The 20,352-nt window shown below is 41.8% G+C and overlaps 1 protein-coding gene across 6 annotated transcripts; it reads right to left on the reverse strand.

The window, feature by feature from the left end:
- Positions 1-673: 673 nt before the first annotated feature.
- LOC119728274 (cytochrome P450 4F4-like) lies at positions 674-19,877 on the reverse strand. 6 transcript variants are annotated; one of them, XM_038200446.1, is made up of 11 exons: positions 19,696-19,877; positions 16,282-19,299; positions 15,108-15,321; positions 11,747-11,891; positions 9,284-9,456; positions 7,975-8,099; positions 6,943-7,207; positions 5,742-5,938; positions 4,985-5,118; positions 3,310-3,457; positions 674-2,786 (listed from the first exon to the last, which is right to left on the reverse strand). In XM_038200446.1, the coding sequence occupies exons 3-11, from the start codon at positions 15,285-15,287 to the stop codon at positions 2,606-2,608; spliced, it is 1,548 nt and encodes a 515-aa protein (XP_038056374.1). In that variant the 5' UTR covers positions 15,288-15,321; positions 16,282-19,299; positions 19,696-19,877; the 3' UTR covers positions 674-2,605. The 6 variants fall into 6 exon arrangements, with proteins under 6 accessions (XP_038056374.1, XP_038056373.1, XP_038056372.1 ...); XM_038200445.1 differs by lacking the exon at positions 16,282-19,299; XM_038200444.1 differs by lacking the exon at positions 16,282-19,299 and having other exon boundaries at positions 19,659-19,877.
- Between the last annotated feature and the right edge of the window lie 475 nt (positions 19,878-20,352).

The raw sequence follows: 20,352 nt of genomic DNA on the forward strand, positions 1-20,352 counted from the left end.
TTCCCCTCAGTGTGTTGTAACAAACTGAAGTTGTTGATTGCTGATGAACACAATGACAGAGTTTGAAATGCAGGCATATAATTATGTTCTTCCATGCAAATTTTTTGTCTGGCGCCTTAAAAAAAACGAAAAATGAAAGCAACAGTACTAGTCCATGGGCCTGGATCCCAGAAATTCACTTTCCGGTCCCATCCTAGGTGGCAAAATCTAGTCGCTATTTTTTTAACTGCTATACACCTCTAGTTTATATTTTGACATGATAGCCTTTGCAGTGTGGTAGCTCATTATTGGTCATCACCTCCAGCAGGCAGCAATAGTCTTCTGCTGCAGGCTGGTAAAGTCAGTTACATTAATGTGCATGCATGGACCATCTCACATGACTGAATTTTCTTTCTTAAATTGAGTGCAAGTCTTATTTTGATCGATGAAATAAATTTCTCACCCCACCCCACCCCCCAATTCGTGGCCGTGGAGGATTTTGTTTAAGGAACATTAAGTCCTAGAATCATTCCATTACCAACCGAGGCATGCACATTATGTTAATGGGCTTTACTTGGGTGCTGAAAACATAATTGTCTGCAGGCAAACGTTTCCTTGCAAAACATTCACTGGCGTCTGTCCCGTTTTACAACTTCAACATCCCAAGTGATTAAACAATAGTAAACAACCACAGTAGTGTCACTCACAAGCACACACAAATTTAATGACATTTTCAAGAGCATCCTAGCACTTTTCATTGATTTAGAATAACATACAGTGTATTTGTATTCATAAATACAATCTGTAAAATAAATTATAGTACTTATCATGTCATACACTTTGTACACATGCACGAGTCTGTGATAACAAGGACCTGACCCCTGACCTCAAACATTTACAGCTATCCTTGCCTAAGTATCACCGCTCTACTTGTCTTGGTTCCAGCTGTCCTTAGCAGTGCAGTGTGACTGCAGCAATTGAGAGAGCGCCCTTATCACACACGCCAGCCCCAACAGTCTATACGTGCAGTTCGTCGATGAGGTCAGGTTCGTGAATGGGAACTGCACGGTACGTGGTACAAAGATACTGTCTGTCGTGAACTACCACGCTAAAAACATCAGGCACCAAGACTACATTCTACCTTGCAAGATGATTCACCAGTGATTAAAAACATTCGTTTTTCTACACATTTTAGAATGACTCCCATTCTCCAAACAGTAGCTCCCAAAAAAATGAAAACGGGCACTTTGATACGTTTGAAATATTACTGATATGATGGATACCACGCAATGCCCTGACTGTCATGGCCATGCAATTTGCTCCAATCTGTTTTTAATTCAATAACAACTTGTGAGGATCAAATGTACTCTACGAATGATTCAAACATTTTCAAATGTGCAAAGTCAAAATACAAAGGCCATTCTTAAATGAGTATTACATATTGTGTAGAAAAGTTACCTCCGTGCATAAACTAAAGACAAGTATTTTAAGGAGTATTTTCCAGCCATAATTATTATAATTATTAAGTGACATAAAGACAATGTAAAAAAGAGAGAAAGAGAAAAGCAATTATGTATAATGCACATACAGAACAAAAAATAGCAATAAAATGCATTTGATGCAGTAACACAATGTATGTCAGAAAAATATACAAGAAATTTCAATGATAGTATTTCCAAAAGATTTCTATAAGAATATAAAAAATTCTCAACATGAATGGAGTCTTTGCAAAGAAGATACATGTACTTGAATACTAGATAGTTAAATGTTAATTAAGCACTATAAATTGACGGCTAAGGAAATGAGGATGAATACTCCTACTGGTTTGTCTTTTGGAAGTCATTATGTATCCGCAGAATAAATGTCTCTTGAAGCATTTGATGCCGTCCAACCACATGCAATGAGTGCAAGGACTCCATATAACTATACGTTCAGATTGTTATTTCAGACTTGTTCAATTCGTGCACATGAGAATTCAGATGTCTGAAATAGTTTGGAGTGAGAATGTTGATCTGGGTCTATGTTTGAAGAAATATGGAGTAATTTTATTGTCCGTGCAGTACATCATGTGCCGAGACCAATGTACGGAACTTATAAATGTCCATTGTACAATTGCAACTGGGAAGTAACAAAAACGGAAGTTATAAGAGGAAATTAAAAGACTGTACACATTATTTTTCAATTTTTAATGGCATAAGTGTGAAGTGAAAGTAGAGGTGAAATCAGCTTATTTGATGAAAAGCTGCACGCCTGTGACCTGTGGACATCTTAACACATCAATTATGTGTATGGTTTAAACAAGTCAACATTTAAGAGAATTGGGCTATACATATACGACTGCATACTGCACATAACCTTACACTAAATGCACACTGGACAGGCCCATAGGCAGCCTGATGGAGGGGGTGGGGGGGGGGGGGCATTTTGTTCCCTTGGCTACGGGGCTGCTAGAAGATGTAGCGTTCCTTGAGCATTGTAATTGTAAATGCATATGTGAAGAACAGTCCCTGTGCAAATTGATGTACAAACATGCTACTAGATGTCCTAATCTTATTGGATGCTAGAGGTCAATCTTATCCTGCAGTAAGTCTGTCCTAATGGACCACCACTCTCATTGAGACTTGGGCTAATGCTTGACTGTTTTTCGTGGTGTGACATACAAGTTGATGCCATGTTGTGACCTGAGTACAAGGGCATTCCTGCGCTGGATTGGTACAGACTCATTGACAGACAAGTAGAAGTTACGAAGGATCATGCTTGCAATCACCTTCATTTCACTCATTGCAAAGTGCTGGCCGATACAATTCCTGAGGGTAGGAAGCAGATGGCAAATTGATTATTCAAACCAGACTTTATGAAATGTCCATAAGCAAATCTAATGAGGAATTGACATGGTCACTTCTACTATCACAAGTCCAGACACAAGTACTCCCCTCATCGACACTGAACTAGGTATAGAGTCCATGTCTGGGATAACTATAGAGTCCGACTGCACTGTAACATGCATGCTGTATGCAAACACTGACTGCATCCAAACTGATCAAATGAAGAAGCATTGGTGCAATGCACAGTGGTGTAGGCGAGTCCCCCCTCTCTGAGCCCTACAACTATACTGATACATAGCAATTATGTCTGAGAAGTTGGGCAGAATGGGTCCAAGTATTTAGGCTTTTGGTTATTGGTAAAAATATTCAGACAAAGTGGTGTGCTAAAAATGCCCACATATTTGGAAAAAACCCTTTGCAATAAAAATGTGATTTTTTTTTAAGTCAGTCTATGTCAAAATTGTGAATTGAATGCTTATTTTACATGTACCAGCTGAATTCTTACCTTGGACCTGCTGAGAATGGCACGAATGCATATGGAGGAATAGACTTGGCCCTCTCAGGGGAAAACCGATCAGGATCAAAAGTCTCGGGGTCATCCCATACCTCTTTATTGTGATGCAAGCCATTGATGGTAATAGCAACAGATGTGCCTGTTATTAAACCAAAATTCAGAAAGTTAGTCGTTTTGCCCTTTGGCTAGAACTGAAATATCCCAAAAGCCACAGCTTGCCAGCATCTCCATGCTCCAACCTTAAAATTATTACTTAACGTGAAAAATTGAAAAAGCTTTCAAATCCAATCATACAAATATACAGCTTTCTGAAAAGTTACCATTTGATGCGTGGTGTTATATGCAATTTAAATATTAGGATAAAAAGTCACAGAATTGCCTTATTACAAAAGATATTTAAGAAAGCAGAATGGAACACTGAAAAAAATTTGTGTCACTAAAGGATATCTATGAACATTAACTTGTCATACATGATAGACTTGGCCAAAATCTGGGTTTCCCTTGGTTGTGCAGTAAATGCCTACATACACTTGCACTGTACTATCAAGATGAGCTGAGTATAATGCCCACCCTTGCGTGTCAGTTCCAGGCCATCATGTTATAAATGTTCATGCACATGTTTAATATTTGCATGTGAGTTCAGCAACTCAGACTTAGTCATTCTGCTAGACATCCATACACAGTCTATGAGCTAATCTACTATAATATACGGTACACCTACTTTCGCATGTTTTCAAACTGCTGTGCGTATACGCAACGCATGGCGCAAATAATGGACATCAGCTTACCTTAATAATATCTGAAACCCCCTTTGGTTAGTATATTATTTATCTTAAATCACAATTTCAATTGGACACAAGTTTTATTAAAATTGTTATTAAAAAAATGTTTGTTTCAAATTAGTACAACTTTTATGTGTTCCACTCTTCCATCACAACTGAGGTAGTCATTTTGGCACCTGGTTTTTACATGCAAAATGTAAGGGTCATTGTGTTTTTGTTTAAAGGCAGAGGTAAAGGTTCAATGTCTATAGAAATAACAGACAGAACTGAGATAACCATAATTCAGGTTTTTTTTAATCATTTCTATGAAGTTGCTTTCAGACATGTAACGTCCGTAACACTATAATGTAACCTTCATAACAAAAATAAATGTTTCAACATCAAAGTAGCTATTTGTGAAATACCATTGGTGTTTTTATGGAGTGAAGCTATACCTACCACAACATAGTAATTTCATTAAATTCTCGCAAGAAACTTCCCAAACTTCTATCAATGTGTATTGAAAATCGATCAAAATCTATGTCAGAGTACGTACGGTCATTTACAGTGCTTATATCTCATGAATTAATTCAGCTAACATACACTGTGCATTAACCATGTCATGCCATGTACCACATATGCAATTTACTTTCACTGCAAGTATTGTATTTTGTTGTTTCAAATTGGTCAGTAGTCTGTGAATGTAATGTCTATGTAATGATGGAATTGCCCTGTTGCAACATATTATGAATAGTAATGATGTTGAATATGCATTGATAAACAAATGTGCTGGGGGGGGGTTCCAGTGACAGATCGACCAAGTCAGACTTTGTATCTTTCGATGTTACATGCATGCACATGTTCTGTAAGTTCACAGAAACTACAAAGTCACACCAGCTACACACCTTTGGGTACACTTCTACCATCAGGGAAGGCCAGAGGTTGGGTCAAAGTTCGCATGATATTGACGACAGGAGCATGAAAGCGCAGATTCTCCTTCAAACACTGGGTCATGTAGGGTAGATTGTTGAGATCCTCCCTGCAAATGATAACCAAATAACAAGTGCATTTGTCATAACATGAGTAATACATGACCGTAAACAAAAAATGTTATTCAAATTTAAATTAACCAACAATATATTACAGGAAAAACCCACATCCGTTTTATAGATATTGAAAAAAAAACGGTACTAATTGTGTCTTTTGCAAACGGGCAACAAAAACTCAACACTTTTTACTTTTTTAAAGGATGTGCACAATTTAACTGGATTTTTATCATTTGTGAAGTTTCTGAATTCATTTCTCTTTGAGTGGTATAATAGAGAAGCAATTATTCACAGGATGACATCTAAAGTAAATTGACTACAAACTTCAAAAGTTGCTACATATAATAAAATTAATGCATGCAATGGAATTTCAAATTGGCACTGAAGGCAACACCCACGTGCCATCTTTTGTCGACAGGATTAAAAGAAATCTGCTCAATGCATACAATGATTAGCACTGAGAGACTTGGTTTCAGTGCTCATTAGGATTTGTCTATTTGTCTATTGATTTGAACTGGGACCTTGGTGTCATAATGCTCCATCAGGATACAGACAATAAACAAGCAATAGTCTGGTAATAAAGCAAATTGAAACAGCATTGTCAGTGAAAACCGACCATTCCAGCGTATCCTCTGTCCTATCTGCCAGAAGGTTATCTATCTCCTGCCTACACTTCTGCTGAAATTCAGGAAACCTTGCCATGTTGTATAGGAACCAGGATATGCCCGATGCTGTTGTGTCGTGCCCCTCAAACATGAATGTGTCCACTTCATCGCAAATCTCTTGGTCCGTCAATCCCTTGCCATCTGTGTCCTATATAAGATGGGAACATTTCAGGGCAATACTTAGTTCCCATTGAAATTAAAAGGGGTGTAATTGTATCATTTAATTAAAAAAACACCGGAAGGCCCTCATGTCACACCCTTATTCAGTGTTATGACAAGTCATTGAATTTGAAACTTAAGTGGAGATACGTCATGTTAAAGCAGTGACTCTAGTCACGTTGAGTAGTATTCTCGCAGTGATTTGAGACAAGTTAATTAGCAAATTTACAAAACCATGGAGTCCTTGAAGAAAGTACTGAAGGGCAGTCCGTTGCTCAGGACGAAAATCTTCAATCTGTAACTTATCGGCTGCAGTATTTAGACTTCCATTCACTTCTGGCTGAACGAGAGCCCGGGAAACCTTCATTTTGTTCAGTACAATACATGATGTACGTACATATATACACCTACATTGCTTGCAACGCGTATTCAGGTCAAAGTTTACGGGCTTTGATTAGATATCGTGTTAAATATGCGCATAAGAATTTCTGGGCCGAATTGGGCGGAAAATGTAAAGAAACATATAAGGAATTCGCCACGGTTGCATCAAGGCTGTCTTTCGCCTGGACTGGGGAATGGTTACTGTATGTACTGTTTATACAGATATGTGTGTGGGACGTATGTGCAGGCAAGCAGGGGGATCGTTGAGGCTAGTATGCGCGGCGCTGTGTGTCATGGCAATTGGCAAGTGCAGTACAACAGGTAAAGGACAAACTTAAGCTATACTGTAGCGGTCGCTCGTTCAGGGTAGGCTAGTCTTCCATTGAAAATATGTAAGAAAACTGCATTTTCTACCAAAAGATACTGTTCAAAATTGAAATAAAAATGAGCTGGATCACACCCAGATCAGAACCCAATACCGCTCACCGAAAATATCTGTAACAAGAGGTGGACTAAAATGGCTCCCTGCCAAAAAATGGACATGTAAAAACTATCTGCATCTCAGAATAAATTTTGAGGAAATTCTGCTTCCCTACTCATCCAGAATCTTACCTTAGCACACAGAAGGATATCTAAGAAGTCCACATACTTCCTGTGTCTTGTTTTACCACTGGCTTCTTCCTCAGCTAGAGCTTGCTTACGCTGCTTGATGATATCACGTGCATAATTATGAACAGTCTCAATGGCTCGATGGTAGCGCCGGCCACTAGGACTCAAGTTGTATATGATATCGGAGTGGAAAGGAAGAAAGCGGAAACGCGCTCCAACCAACATGGCAATTTCATAGATGCCTTTGATGTACGGGTGATCCTCAACACTGAAATAGGGATATGCGTGTTTGAATGAAAATTCTCACATAGGAAATGAACAGCGTCCAATAAGAATTTAGAGAAGAGGACGTCATGTACATGTATGATTATTATGAACAACATGGAAACCACACAAATGTTGCATCATGGTCCCTTGGTGAAACAAGCAGGTAATGACCTAACAAAGAGGTAACGTATTCTTATGTTTACCTTCTGGTATAAATAGGAATGGGAGAGTAAAGACATTTAGAAACTTTTCAATAAATACTCTTTCCTGTTTAAACAAGCAAACTGTCCCATCAGATATGTTTGTAATTGATGGCCTGACAATAGCTCAAACATATGCCTTTTTTTTTAAATTTTTTTTTTACAATTATTGGTTTTCAAGCAACACATGTATATAATTGATGACTTCATTCCTGTTGGTATTCCATGGGAGTGGAATAAGTCCCAACTCACTAGAATCAGGAACCTAACGAGGGCATATGTGTATGTGAATGTAGTAATCTGTAACCAATGGAAACCAGTTTTAAACTTTTTGGGCATTTGCTGGGTAAAGAAATGTAATAAATAATTATATAAATACATATCTCAATAAAGAACCAAAGAAGTAGCATACACGATTTACATGCTGAAGCACAAAGAGCACGGTGATTTTGGTTCTTGTAAGTTCACAGACCTTTGGACGAAAAGCATACAGTCACATTTTATACATGTATTTGTAATTAATGTGTAAGTGAAATGTGTGTAACAGGTCATCAAATAATGGTCTTACATTTGGCAGTTGCTCTGGACACTGAAGATGCATTTGAGCAGACTATCCAGCATCAGGAGGCTGACATGACTGAACATTTCCATAGACTGCTTCCCTTCTCTTTCACAAGCACCTTGCCACTTTTTCTGTGCATACACCAGGGACAGAAAAAAAGGGTTGTATTTTACTAACTATCTACAGGTGTATGGATTTCATATTCTTAAATACCTGAGACAGTTTATCTATTCCTATTGGTTGAGAGCCTAACATATGGGTGGTTAGCCTATCGGCCTCAAATACGATCATGCTGTTCGTGCTGCCCAGGATCGGGCTGGATGGCTGAGACGAATTGCAAGCATTAGATAAAACAATTAGTCACAACGTCTGTAGTCGAGTATGACGCCAGTAGCGTCAACTAGTAGTAGTTTTAAGACAGTTCAGTATTTCAACTGCGCATGTGCACAATGATATGGGTCACGAGTCATTCAGGATAATCAAACGCTCATCGAAGGCGCATGAACACGCACGGACCCAGGCGCATGACGTACATTTGCGTAACATCGCGTATCCTTACTTCAGCAATTAGGCCTACGTGTTACTGGGTATGGTAACACTCACTCAAGGCATTGTCTGGAAATTGGGCTAATGTTAGTTGGAATTGGCGTGGTAACTAGTATGCCTAGAAACTTCACCACACTATCAAGCCTGCATTTACGCAATATCAAGTGTGGACGCTTGAGAACATGCTTCAATACATTTGATATCCCAATCAATATGTCGGAAACAAGCCAGACGCACGTGCTGTGCATTCACAGTACATGTACTTAGCTGCATTTCTTCTGCACTGCATAAACAGTATGGCTTGCTCAGGAGAGGATCGTCTTTAAAATGATTAGTAATTATATTGTTGAAATAAATAAGTGATTTGTGGTAATGTTTGTAGTGGCCCGAGTCACAAAAGTTCGAGTCCAAGTCTGAATCGATCCGCAGGGTCAAGTCTGAGTCCGAGTCATTTGTTATCGTGACTCGAGTTCGAGCTCGAGGCCTGGAAAAATGGAACTCAAGTCGGACTCGAGTCTGAGTCACGAGTAATGCAAGTCTGCCACCAAGTGTCTCAAAAGTCTCCCATTAGACTTGCATACTCCACGCCAGTTTGCTCATGCAATGTGTCCCGCACACAGAGTGGGACGTCAAACACGAGAGGTCATCAAGCCTCATCTTCTGTTCATGCATAGAGTCCATAAAGCTAAAAGAATTTTGATTTTTTTTTTACAGCTTCAGCACAGAGGTTCCATGAAATATAGGGTATAGTTATAAATGATGTACTTACAACAAGGATACTTGCAGACTCTTGAAAGATGCCAACATATGGCTTGAGGATGTCAAAATGAAAGCCAGGAGTCAGCAATCGTCTGTTCCGTGCCCACTTCTTCCCACTAGACAGCAGCAGCCCATCACCGATCCACGGCCTCACAAAACGATACGTGTTCTCTGACTTGGGCTCTAGATATATACCAATACCACACAGTGAGGATTAGGCCAACACCCGTTGTGTTCATTGAGATAAATCAATTCCAAAGGAGCATTCTTGAGGAGTCAGTTTGCAGGACTAAAGAAGTTGCAGGACAAAATCTGCCAATAATCTGATTGCATTTCCTTCTGATAACAGAGCCTTCCCATATTTCATTGAGACTGTTAATAGTAAGCACAGCAAAAGGCACACTTACCTCAAGACGAACATTTGCTCTAACTTGTGACATACATTTGTAATGTAACAAACAAAATGCCCATGTACATCTATCCACATCCACGCCATGAAATGGTGCTTAAGATGCTTACTATAGCAGTTTCTGCTACAATTGTACGTGTATATTGTGCACAACTTCTCTGATAACTGTTCCAGCGCGGTTCTTGATCCAATCCAATATTTTAGGGGCTAGACCTTCCCCACTTGACGTCACCTTTCTTAAGGTTTTTTTTTTTAGCTGTTTCGGCAAAATAAACAGCCTTTGTTTTCGTTAAAGGGTTTTTTTGGGGGGGGGGATTTCTTTTTTCCGAAACAGCCTTTGTATTTATTAAGATTTCCTTTCCCTTTTTTCCTTTTTATAGCCATTTCCCATAGCATTTTTACACTTTTTATCGTGCATGGCACTTTGGGCACAAAAATCAATCCGATTGCCTTTATACTTGGCACACAATTAGACTAGCACATGCATGTATGCCAAACATTGATGTCATCATGACATCATCACGTGTCACGTGACATATCACAATAAACATGTATATTTTGAAGGTCTAAATCTCCAGAACGACAGGTCGGATTGGGTTGAAAATTGGTATGTACCTAGTCCGGTATGTCTTATAGGTAAAAAAATAGAGGTGATGCTATGATGACCTCATCATGTGATTTTATATGAATTACTCAATTTTTGGACCTTTAAGTCATATCTCATGAACGGAATGTGGTAAAATCAAAATTCTTTTTGTACAAGCTTTGTAAAGCCTCAGTCACACATTTACGGTTTAGAGCTACGGATCTCCACGGTTTGAAATTCGTGATAAACCGTGGGAGTACTGTATTCATCCTTAGTACATCCGTGGTTATCCATCATCTTCCTCGGGTATTCATGGAGGGGCTACAGAAGTTTTCAACTGTTCAAAACGTCATGATAATCAATCTGTGGTGCAACCGAGGGACATCCATCGGACAACCGTACTGATTCATAGTGTTAATCGTGGCTATTCGTACTATTCGTATTCTTGGACATTCGAAGCTCACTCGTGGTAGAAATCTCTACGAATTTGCTACGAATGTCCTAAAAATGAGCGTGTGTTTCAGTGAAATTTGCATGAAATTCGTGCCCTAATAGGGATATGCCCGGATGTACTAGGGTTCTGCTGTGGTTGTAGCACGAATATCCACGCTCTGTTCGTAGGAGAACCTTGGTCATCCATGGCCCAATCACAGACAACCGTTGTGTTAACATCATTATTCTTAGTAATACTGTCAATATTCTTCTCAAAAATCATTCCATATTTTTGACAAACCATGGTGTATTCATAGAGAAACCTTAGGACAGTCATGGCTATCCGTCCTGCATTCTTAGAAGGTCAATTTCTCCACGAATCTCGACGGTTCATTGTGATCAATTGATTCTTGGTAAACCGTGGATATTCGTAGCTCCAAACCGTAAATGTGTGACTGGGGCTTTAGGTAATAGATATACCGATACAATGCACATGATTTCGAAAAATGTGTGATATCATACGTCATAAAAAATGTGACTTTTGAAATGCATATTAGGGAATATCCGATCGTTATGAAACTTGGTGGGTCGGTAGGTTATGATACTGGTATGCAAAATCTGAAGTGATTACAGTTGCCTTGATAATTTTTTTTAAATTATTTTAAGAACTTACTATGTTAGTTTTCATTATTGTCAATGATTTGACTTTTAAACCTTTGTTAGCCTTGAACAAGCTGGAAAAAAGTAGTGGATATGATACAATTTTGTGACTTTTGTTTGTTCTTAAAGTGTTATCCTCCAATCAAATGACAAAGATCTACTTGGATGTTATATAAAACAAATAATGAAACTTCTTGCATTTGCTGAAAGATGGAATGTTCCATTCAAGTCGGCTTCGCCTCGTTGAATGGAATTAACATTCAATCTTTCAACTCATGAAAATATTCTCACCATTGCACTCACAAACATTCATTATTTGTATACCATTGTGAAACATTAGTACAACAGTATAAATTATGCAGCGAAATAGCTCAAAGTAACATTACCTGAAGTTTTGAGAATTGTCTTGACAGTGTCTGGGTGAAACACTGTGACAAATGGCAAGAAAGGCCCCACCCAAATGATGGAGACATAAACACCTGCATCCACACACTTTCTGAACCATGCGTATGCTTTCTCATCCGATGTCATCTGAAAGGAAAAGGTTGAAATTGTAAATCAATAAACACATTTACTTCCATGAAAACAGAATGATCTAGTAAAGTACTCATATGCACATGTACATTGTATGTATCGGCTCGGGTCATTATCGGCAACCAGGCCCCGTCTTTTAAAATTGCTCTCCCAAACTATTATTCCCATTCATCTTTTTGGTTAGAAATGTGCAAACTTTTCAAAATTAATCCACAAATTAGAAACATCGACAACATTCTGAGGATGTTTTGTTCACGAATCCATGTTCTGGGGCCAACTAGAATGGAGTGTGAGATTGCATTAAACAACAACCCAAGATGACACCCTCAAAGAAGCAACTTTAGAGGAGTTGTAAATATCAAAGTAACCTTTTTTCTTACCATTGTTTTCAGGCATACTTTTACCAAGAAACAGGGATGAAAATAAGACGAAATTAACCAAATCGTTTGACGCTTTCGTGATACGCTAAGTTACCTGGCAGAGTGCATAGCCATATGATTTTGTGAGCAACATTGTTAAACTTTTACATGAAAACGGTATCGTAAAAATGTCAAAATTTCATGCTCATGTACGTACCCAGGGCCTACTTATACCGACGTACAAGGCAACTAAAGTTTGTCAATACGTCTTGATGTGTTGTTTTGGAGGAAGGTCCAATACGAATATCACTAAGCCGCGATTGTCCCCCACAGGACCAGCCATAACTGTTTCAGATGTTAAATACATATCTTCTCTCTGAACGACCATCCTTCCAGCAGGATACAGATGGAAGCTGGACTGAGGTAACCAGTTACTAGGTAAATGCTGATTACAGACTCGGCGGGAGAGGCCCTTCCGGCGTCTGGTGGAAGTATGGCCAAAGGGGATGTCAAGCTCTAGAAGGTGGAGGCCTTAATTCTCTGTGAATTTCCAAAAGCTACTTGGTTGCTAGCATCGTGCTGTGTTGCCCAGCAACTTGACATCCATCAGGTAGAGTGGGAGTGGGGAGGGCACTGCAGCGGAAGCTGCAAGACAGTCAGCTCGCTCAATGACGATGACTCCAGCATGAAGGTCCAGAATACATGGGTGAGTGGGTGGTGTTCTCGAAAGGTCAGCCAGTTCAAGGGCAGGTAGCCAGAACTGACTCTGTACGGCCATGGAATCAGTAGCGATAATGACAGTCTTTGGACACAATGGACCGATCCAGTAAGCACCGCCCCATGGTGTTCTGACCAATCACAGCCGTGATTTATGTCCGACGTGTGTGCACTAAAGTCCAACATGCGTGCACGCACGTATGATGCGCGCGGAAGGAAAATGCAGCGTGGCATTGGAGAGGAGCACGTGTTAATTTGCCCACGTGCGCACTGGGCGGAGCTTACTGGATCGGTCCATTCCAATTGTGTGAGCCGTAGCATGGCCTGTTGGATGGCTTCAAACTTCATTCATGTGCTGCTTTTGTAGATGGTATGGCAGCCAGAGCCCTCAGCAACTGTTGAGCCATTGAAACGAACTATAAAGTATCCCCATCCAGCATGATTGCTGTCCGATCAAAGGATCCATCTGTGGCTACAACCACAGCTTCATCGCCACCCAGCTCCCGTAAGGTTGCAGCATGGGGCTTGTGCAGCCCCCTCAGGCCAGTCTCTGCACTTCCTGTTGAACTTGACAATAACCTGTGGTTTCTCACCATGCTCTTCCTGTGACACCCAGGCTGGTGATTGGGTAATGAAGTGCTGACCTAAGAAGTCATGGTGGCCGCAACAGCTGCAGTGACCCATGAGTTCCTGATTAGACGTTGGCAGGATTCTGCTCTGGGGCCCATGGTCTGAGTTCACGGCGCAAAGTGGCTTGCACAGTGGTATTGACGAATTCCTTCTTGACTACGCCATCGAGGGCATGCTTGCTGTCCTGAAGAACCTTGGACACAATGGTCACTTGCTCTAGAGTCTGATGTCCAGCAATGCTTGGGAAACCCACCAGATGGCGCAACGCTGAAATAGGGTTGATCTGCTGCAACCAGTGATGATTCGAAGGGCAATGTTCTGTAGTCTCTCTAACCTAGTCATCTGGTTCTGACTGATGTGGACTATTGGAAAGGCAGTCAATGACTGATTGGACGAGGCTTTTGTAGAGCATAACCAGATGTCATTCTTCAGCTTTTCTACCAGATGCAGCTCTCCCCTTGTTGCATTACATTGGCTCAAAATCTTGCTGACAAGCTAAGTGAAGCTGGCGGTCGAAAATACTCTGAGATTTCAAGATATCATCTCGTAATGGTCCGAAGTCTGCACTCTGCACGGTTCAATCTGGAAAGGGGTAGGGTATAGATGTTGAAGAGGACTGGTAAAAATGGGATCCCTGCGGAAGGCCTGTATTGATTTCAACCCAGTCAGACCGCCAGGTGCGGTACTTCATCATGCAGCGTCTCTTGCTCAGGGCAGCCATAACCCAACATACAAAAGTGGCGAACATTCCGAGGTGCACCATTCCATCAGATTGGGCGTTAGACCAAGTTGTATGCGTCCTCAAGATCCAATGCAACCAGCAGTGTGTTTTGAAAGCTTTTGAAGCCCTCCCAGATATCTGCTGCCACTGAAACAGAATTGGTCCGGGTTTCCCGGACAGGACGATAGGCGCCCATCCTGTTGGGAAGCCAGTGATCGATTTACTTGGTTATCTGTTGTGCAATGATCTCCTCTGGATTCTTGCCGCTGATGTTCTGCATTACAACGATGCGGTATCCTTTGAGTGTATGGTTCTTACCAGGTTTGGGTACAGGTCCAAGGAAGGCGTCTGTCCGGACCGGTGGACATGGTGGAATGACACCAGTCCTCCAGCTCTTTCAGTACAATGTCCCAACCTACTGGGCAATGGTCTAGTCATGGTAGTGACTTAAGGGTGAATGCCTAGATTTTGTCAGGACCAGGTGCGCCACCCTTGCTCGAGTTGATGGCTTTCTGTACCTCCTTTGTGGTGAATGGTGCATAAGGTGCCCCCTCCATGCAGAGCTCCCAGTTGCTTTAGCAGAACTGTTTCAGGTAATGGTCTAGTGCCTCACATTTGGCAACATGAACATTTTAAAATTTGGCCCGATTATGTCTTGCAGTCTCTCTGCACAAAGTCTGGTGTCAATCACAAATGCCCCTGTAGGTTAACTGGTGAAAATGCAAAAAAAATTGCTTGTTCACTGATACGTGAGATACCAGCAATGATGCTGAGTCGTGTCCGTACCTTGTGTAAATGACCCAAGAGCCAATGTTTGTCTGGAGCGACAGGGAAGGCCTTCAACTGCTTCTCCATTTGCCATTTATGTAGGAGTAACCCGACAACAGCTACAACTGTTGAGGTGACAGCCAATGTGACTGCTGTGATGCCGAACATCACCAGGCTAGAGGTACTGAAGACTACCATTTCAACAACTTGTTGAATGCCAAATGAAGAATATCTGCGTCAAGAAAATCATTTAGTATACGTCATTTGTTAATGCAAACAATTGTTCGTGTTTATTACTAAACCTTGAAGAGTAACCTGGGTACAGCATCAAAGTAGTAAAAGGTGCTATTTTTTTAGCAATAAAGTGCATGGTATAGCAAAAAATACATTAAAATAAAGTAGAGTATTGAGAGATGAATTATTTCCCCTAGAGCTGGAATCTGTGTGCTTTGTTTTTCCCCCATTTCTTTTTTTCATTTAAGAGAACACTTCCGTCAAAAAAAAACATGTCTGTGGTTGCGGGCCCATTACTCCATCCTACGATAGCACTTAACTTGTCACATCGCCGCATTATGCCCCTTCCCAACATGCCCAATAAACATGCAGGTGAGGTCATGCTCCATCTGTTCCCTCCTGCTGCATTTCATCCGGGGTGCAGGTCAACTCGGTCCCAAACCAAATCGGTCCAAGTCAACTCGATCCCAAGCCAAATCAGTCCCAAGTCAACTTGGTCCCAGTCAACTCGGTCCCAGATCAACAAAGGGCGGATAATTTTAAGGTATTTTCTCTTGTATTGTTCAATATCCCCTAACATGGCACACTTTGATTTTTGGCTTCTACCTAGAGCAAAAAAAATTCTCAATTTGACAGTATGTGAAATTTCAGTAAGCTCTAAATATACCTGTTCATAAATCTTGAGTTTACCTACATGTACCCGTTACAAAGTTAATAGATATCTTTTGACATGATTTTCCAATTTTATTTTTAGATGCACAATGAACACTTTTAATATGCGCCCAAAAATAAATAAATAATTGTTTGACAAACTTGCAGTGGAGATAATAGAATTTGTCAACTTTATAAAAAAAATCTTAAATGTTGACTTGGGATATTCCCAGATTTGTTCCAAGTGCGCCAAGTTTGGGAACACTAACAGCTTTTTTGAGAAGAGCGTTGCCAGCAAACTCCTTACCCTCCATCGTGCAGGAGCCCTCTGCCCCTCTCTACTTTAGGTTACGTCCGTCTTGCTGATCTTGCCCCAGATTCTTCAATCAACTGAAGATTTACAAGCCTGGCATCCCGCTCCTCCCCATAGTGTCGTCTAGAGGGTCACCCACCTACGAGGCAGCCCAATTCCTGACCAGGTTCCTCTGCCCTCTGGTGGGACTCACACCTTGTGACAACTCCACCTCTAGCCTGTTTGTGGACATCACCAGAAGCCTCACCATCCGCCTGACAGACTTCACGGTCAGCTTTGACATTGTTTCCTTGTTCACCAACGACCCCACTGATGAAGCCTGCCATCTGGTGAAAGAGAGACTAGATGACCGCAGCACTCAGAGAGACTCAGTGACCGCAGCACCCTGTCTCCTGTCCAAATCCATGACCTGCTTTACACATGTTTTTCTTTCAGCTACTTTTAATTTCAAGGCAAGTTCTTCGAACAGAGTGACAGCACGGGATCCCCTATATCCTAGAAAACATCTTTATAGAAGAGTTTGAGTCTTCATATCCCTCCTCACCGCAGACATTCGCCCCAGCCTCTGGCTATCCTACGTTGATGACACCTTCCTTGTCTGACCCAACGGACAGGACATCCTCACCGAGTCCCTCCACTATGTCAACGGACAACATCCCACCATCAAGTTCAGCATGGAACAAGAAAGCCGGCCAGCTCTCCTTCCTTGATGGCAACCCCTCAAGGAACACGAACGGCTCCCTTCACCACCGTGTCTACTGTAAACCTACTCACACTGACCGCTACCTTCACCAACGATCTTTCCATCACCCCTGCATAAAATCATCAATAAAAACTGCACCCTATAGTATGTTGGGCATATGAGATATGAGACCAAGACAACATCCAACAAGAACTCCAGCAAATCAAGACTCTTCATCTCAAGTGCAGGGTTTCCTTTACCCAAAGTCAAACCCCACAACCCTCAGAATGTCTTCCCAACTTAGGCCCTGCCTCCCATTAGCCTTTAGTCAAGGCGTGTGTGTCTAGCCAGACGCGTGGCACCCAAGATTCTGGCACGAAAAAAGACCAGTACGAGTGGCGAAGCCACAAGCACCTTTACCATCTCGTGGAGCTTATCATTTATTCATTTTTTCAAGTACATGTAATATAAACCATACATGTATGCGGATATAAATGTACCAATCATCACGAACAAGCCATTTTTTGAGGTGATGCCATGCTCGCGCATACCCTCGATCGCGCAGTGAACGTGTTCTTAAAAACAAGACGCACACGCATTCACAACATGTAATGCATCAATTTCTCTACCAAATCGGTAGATAAATGTAAAGAACAACATAAGCGTTTTCCACAAGATGGTCTTTTTTTGTGCCATCATCCGGGGCGCCACATATCCGCGTATAGCCATGCGGGTCTTGACTAAAGGCTAGCCTCCCATCAGCTCCAGCGCATCTTGTGAAGCCCACATGAAAGTTTTTTTTACTCTGCCCCCAACAAGCTTCAAGGCATTCTCCACACACACAAAGACAAGCCTGATCTCAGCAACTGCCCAAGAGTCTACGTATCCCCTGTGAGTGCGGTTAAGGGGAGACTGGCAAAAACCTCCCTACCAGACTGAAGGAGTACTGGGCGCACGGACTGCAAAGAGAATATGATAAGTCAGCCATCGTCAACCATGCCCATGCCACAGACCACCTCAACAATTGGGAGGCAGCAAAAATCATTGCACCTGTCAAGAATTGGCACCCACGACAAATGAGAGAGGCCATCAAGATCCATTATAAGCACCACACCCAGGCCCGTCACCAGCCCTGAGCATCAAGGGAGGCCATAGTACCAACTAGGGGGGCCCACTACCATACAAAAATACATATGTATGGCTTTTGCCTTGGGGGGGGGGGGGTGCCACCAGGCCCCCTTCCCCCTTGGTGACAGGCCTGACCACACCGTTCCCCAAGACATCTCAACAGAGACGCAAACCCTGAAACAAGAAGGCCAGACCAAGTTGACTAGGGACTGAGTTGACTTGGGACAGAGTTGACCTTGGACCGAGTTAACTTGGGACCGAGTTGTAGACTGAGTTGATTTAATTGGGACTCGCAACCTTTGTTTTAACTATAGTTGGGATTTCCCAACAACCGATTTCCCAACTACTAGGGACCGCGGCCAAACTATAATTGGCCATGTTGGATTCATTGCCATGGTTAGGGCATACCAATCAACAACATATATTTTTGCTGAATAGCCTACTGACGGATCTGTAATGCAGCAGTGTTATTGCTTGTGGCACAAAGGGCACTAGGCTGCCGAACGTGCCATTGTATCACACCACCACCACCAACTACATGTAGTGTTTCATTGGGCGCTGTACAAAAAGAAGAGTGTCCGATCTTTCCCTATATATCTTAATACGATATTTTATGGGTGCGTTCGAGTAGCTCGATTGACTCAGCTTACTCCGTTGCTGTTCGATTAGCTCTGACGTCATTCTCGGGGCTCACCCGGGTACAGTCTACAGACCCTGCTCGTAGAATCAGTGGTGGAAATACGTCGCATCGCATGCATTGTTCATTTCTGGAAATGGACAAATATGGCAGCCGGACTAGGTAATTATTTATTGAATTCATTGCAACTAACCCTAACTCCCTGGGGGTATGCAAAATCGTATTGAAATTGGAGGATTCAGAACTGTTAGGGCTAGGCTAAATTCCAGCCCAACGTTTTGAGTTAAAGTTGCAATTGACTGCAAAGCAGTAAAATCTAAAACTAAGACCCAATCAGAAACGGGCATTTTGTCAGTGGCTATGGCTGCGGCTAGGGACATCACGTGAGGATCGTGATGGCCCGCAGTTGAGTGTTCGATTAGCCCGGTTGTAGTGGCTAACCTGCTGTCTGTCTTCTTTACCCGAGTCAATTCGGGTTATCGTGAGCTACTCGAACGCACCCAATATTTATCAACCATCTGTCCTCTGCAACGTCGACCCAATATATATTGCAGTAACTATAGGCCTGCATGTAGTAAGACTAAGAGGGTCAGACAACTCGACCATTGAGACAACTAAACTCAGGACAGCTCGACCGTTGAGAAAACTCCATCATGTGTCCATGTCAATATCATATACGTCAAAGTTCACTTGTAAAATGTCTTCATTTAACTACCATGACTACATAATCATCATACATAAGGTACGGTACGTGTTGCTTTTCCACAAAGTCGACTTGTCTCGGGGAGGAATAAAAACACAACAGTCGTCGGTCGAATTGTCCCGGCCGCGGTCGGTGATCGTGTTGTCTTAGAGTCTAGTTGTCTCAAAGGTCGAGCTGTCGTCCTCAGGAGTCGAGTTGTCTCAACGGTCAAGTTGTCTGACATTGAAATGTTGAATTAGCTCTATGGTTGTGTTTTACAGCTCCAGTTGACAACGAAATAAGTAGATCCTGGTCGCGAAGTTGTGCCAAAAAAAAAAATTGCATCCCGGTCCGGGTGCAAAGTGTATTTTCTGACGTCTGCGCACTTGCTACTACTAGCCTAGCCTAGAGGGTACCGGTCAACTCAGTCCGTGACCATCTCGGTCCGAGCCGACTCGGTCCGTGACCGACTCGGTCCATAACCAACTCGGTCCATAACCAACTCGGTCCATAACCAACTCTGGGAAAATGTGCGAAAAACGACTGCAAAAGCAAGGCAGTCTCGAGCGCGGTTTTTTTGGTCAGATCTCCGTACGTACTTTATAGTTTCTGTTGCCTCAATTTCTAGGTAGCATGTGGACGGCTCGGGCCTGGGATTGCTTGTGGAGCTTAAATAAAAATAAGAGCTTTGAAATAAAAGTTTAATTTATCACAGAAATCCTGAATTCAGAGATAATTCCTTCCTCGATACTGCGTTACCGCGATAACTTATCACAGAAATTCAGAATTCAAAGATTATCCCTTCCTCGATACCTCGTTACCGTGATAATTTATCACAGAAATCCGGCATTCAGAGATACCTGTTCCTCGATACCGCGTTACTGTGATAATTTATCACAGAAATCCAGAATTCAAAGATACGTATTCCTCGGTACC

Source organism: Patiria miniata, unplaced genomic scaffold, assembly GCF_015706575.1.
Source record: "Patiria miniata isolate m_02_andy unplaced genomic scaffold, ASM1570657v1 HiC_scaffold_20, whole genome shotgun sequence".
Taxonomy (NCBI): Eukaryota; Metazoa; Echinodermata; class Asteroidea; order Valvatida; family Asterinidae; genus Patiria; species Patiria miniata.

What these genes read in the sequence shown, in the direction of transcription:
- LOC119728274 (XM_038200445.1), bottom strand. Translation starts at nt 15,287, where the DNA reads ATGGTAGTCTTCAGTACCTCTAGCCTGGTGATGTTCGGCATCACAGCA. An exon ending in TCTTGGGTCATTTACACAAG is followed by an intron (nt 11,892 to 15,107) that starts GTACGGACACGA and finishes TTTTCCTTTCAG; the next exon opens with ATGACATCGGATGAGAAAGC. An exon ending in GTCCAGAGCAACTGCCAAAT is followed by an intron (nt 7,208 to 7,974) that starts GTAAGACCATTA and finishes TCCCTATTTCAG; the next exon opens with TGTTGAGGATCACCCGTACA.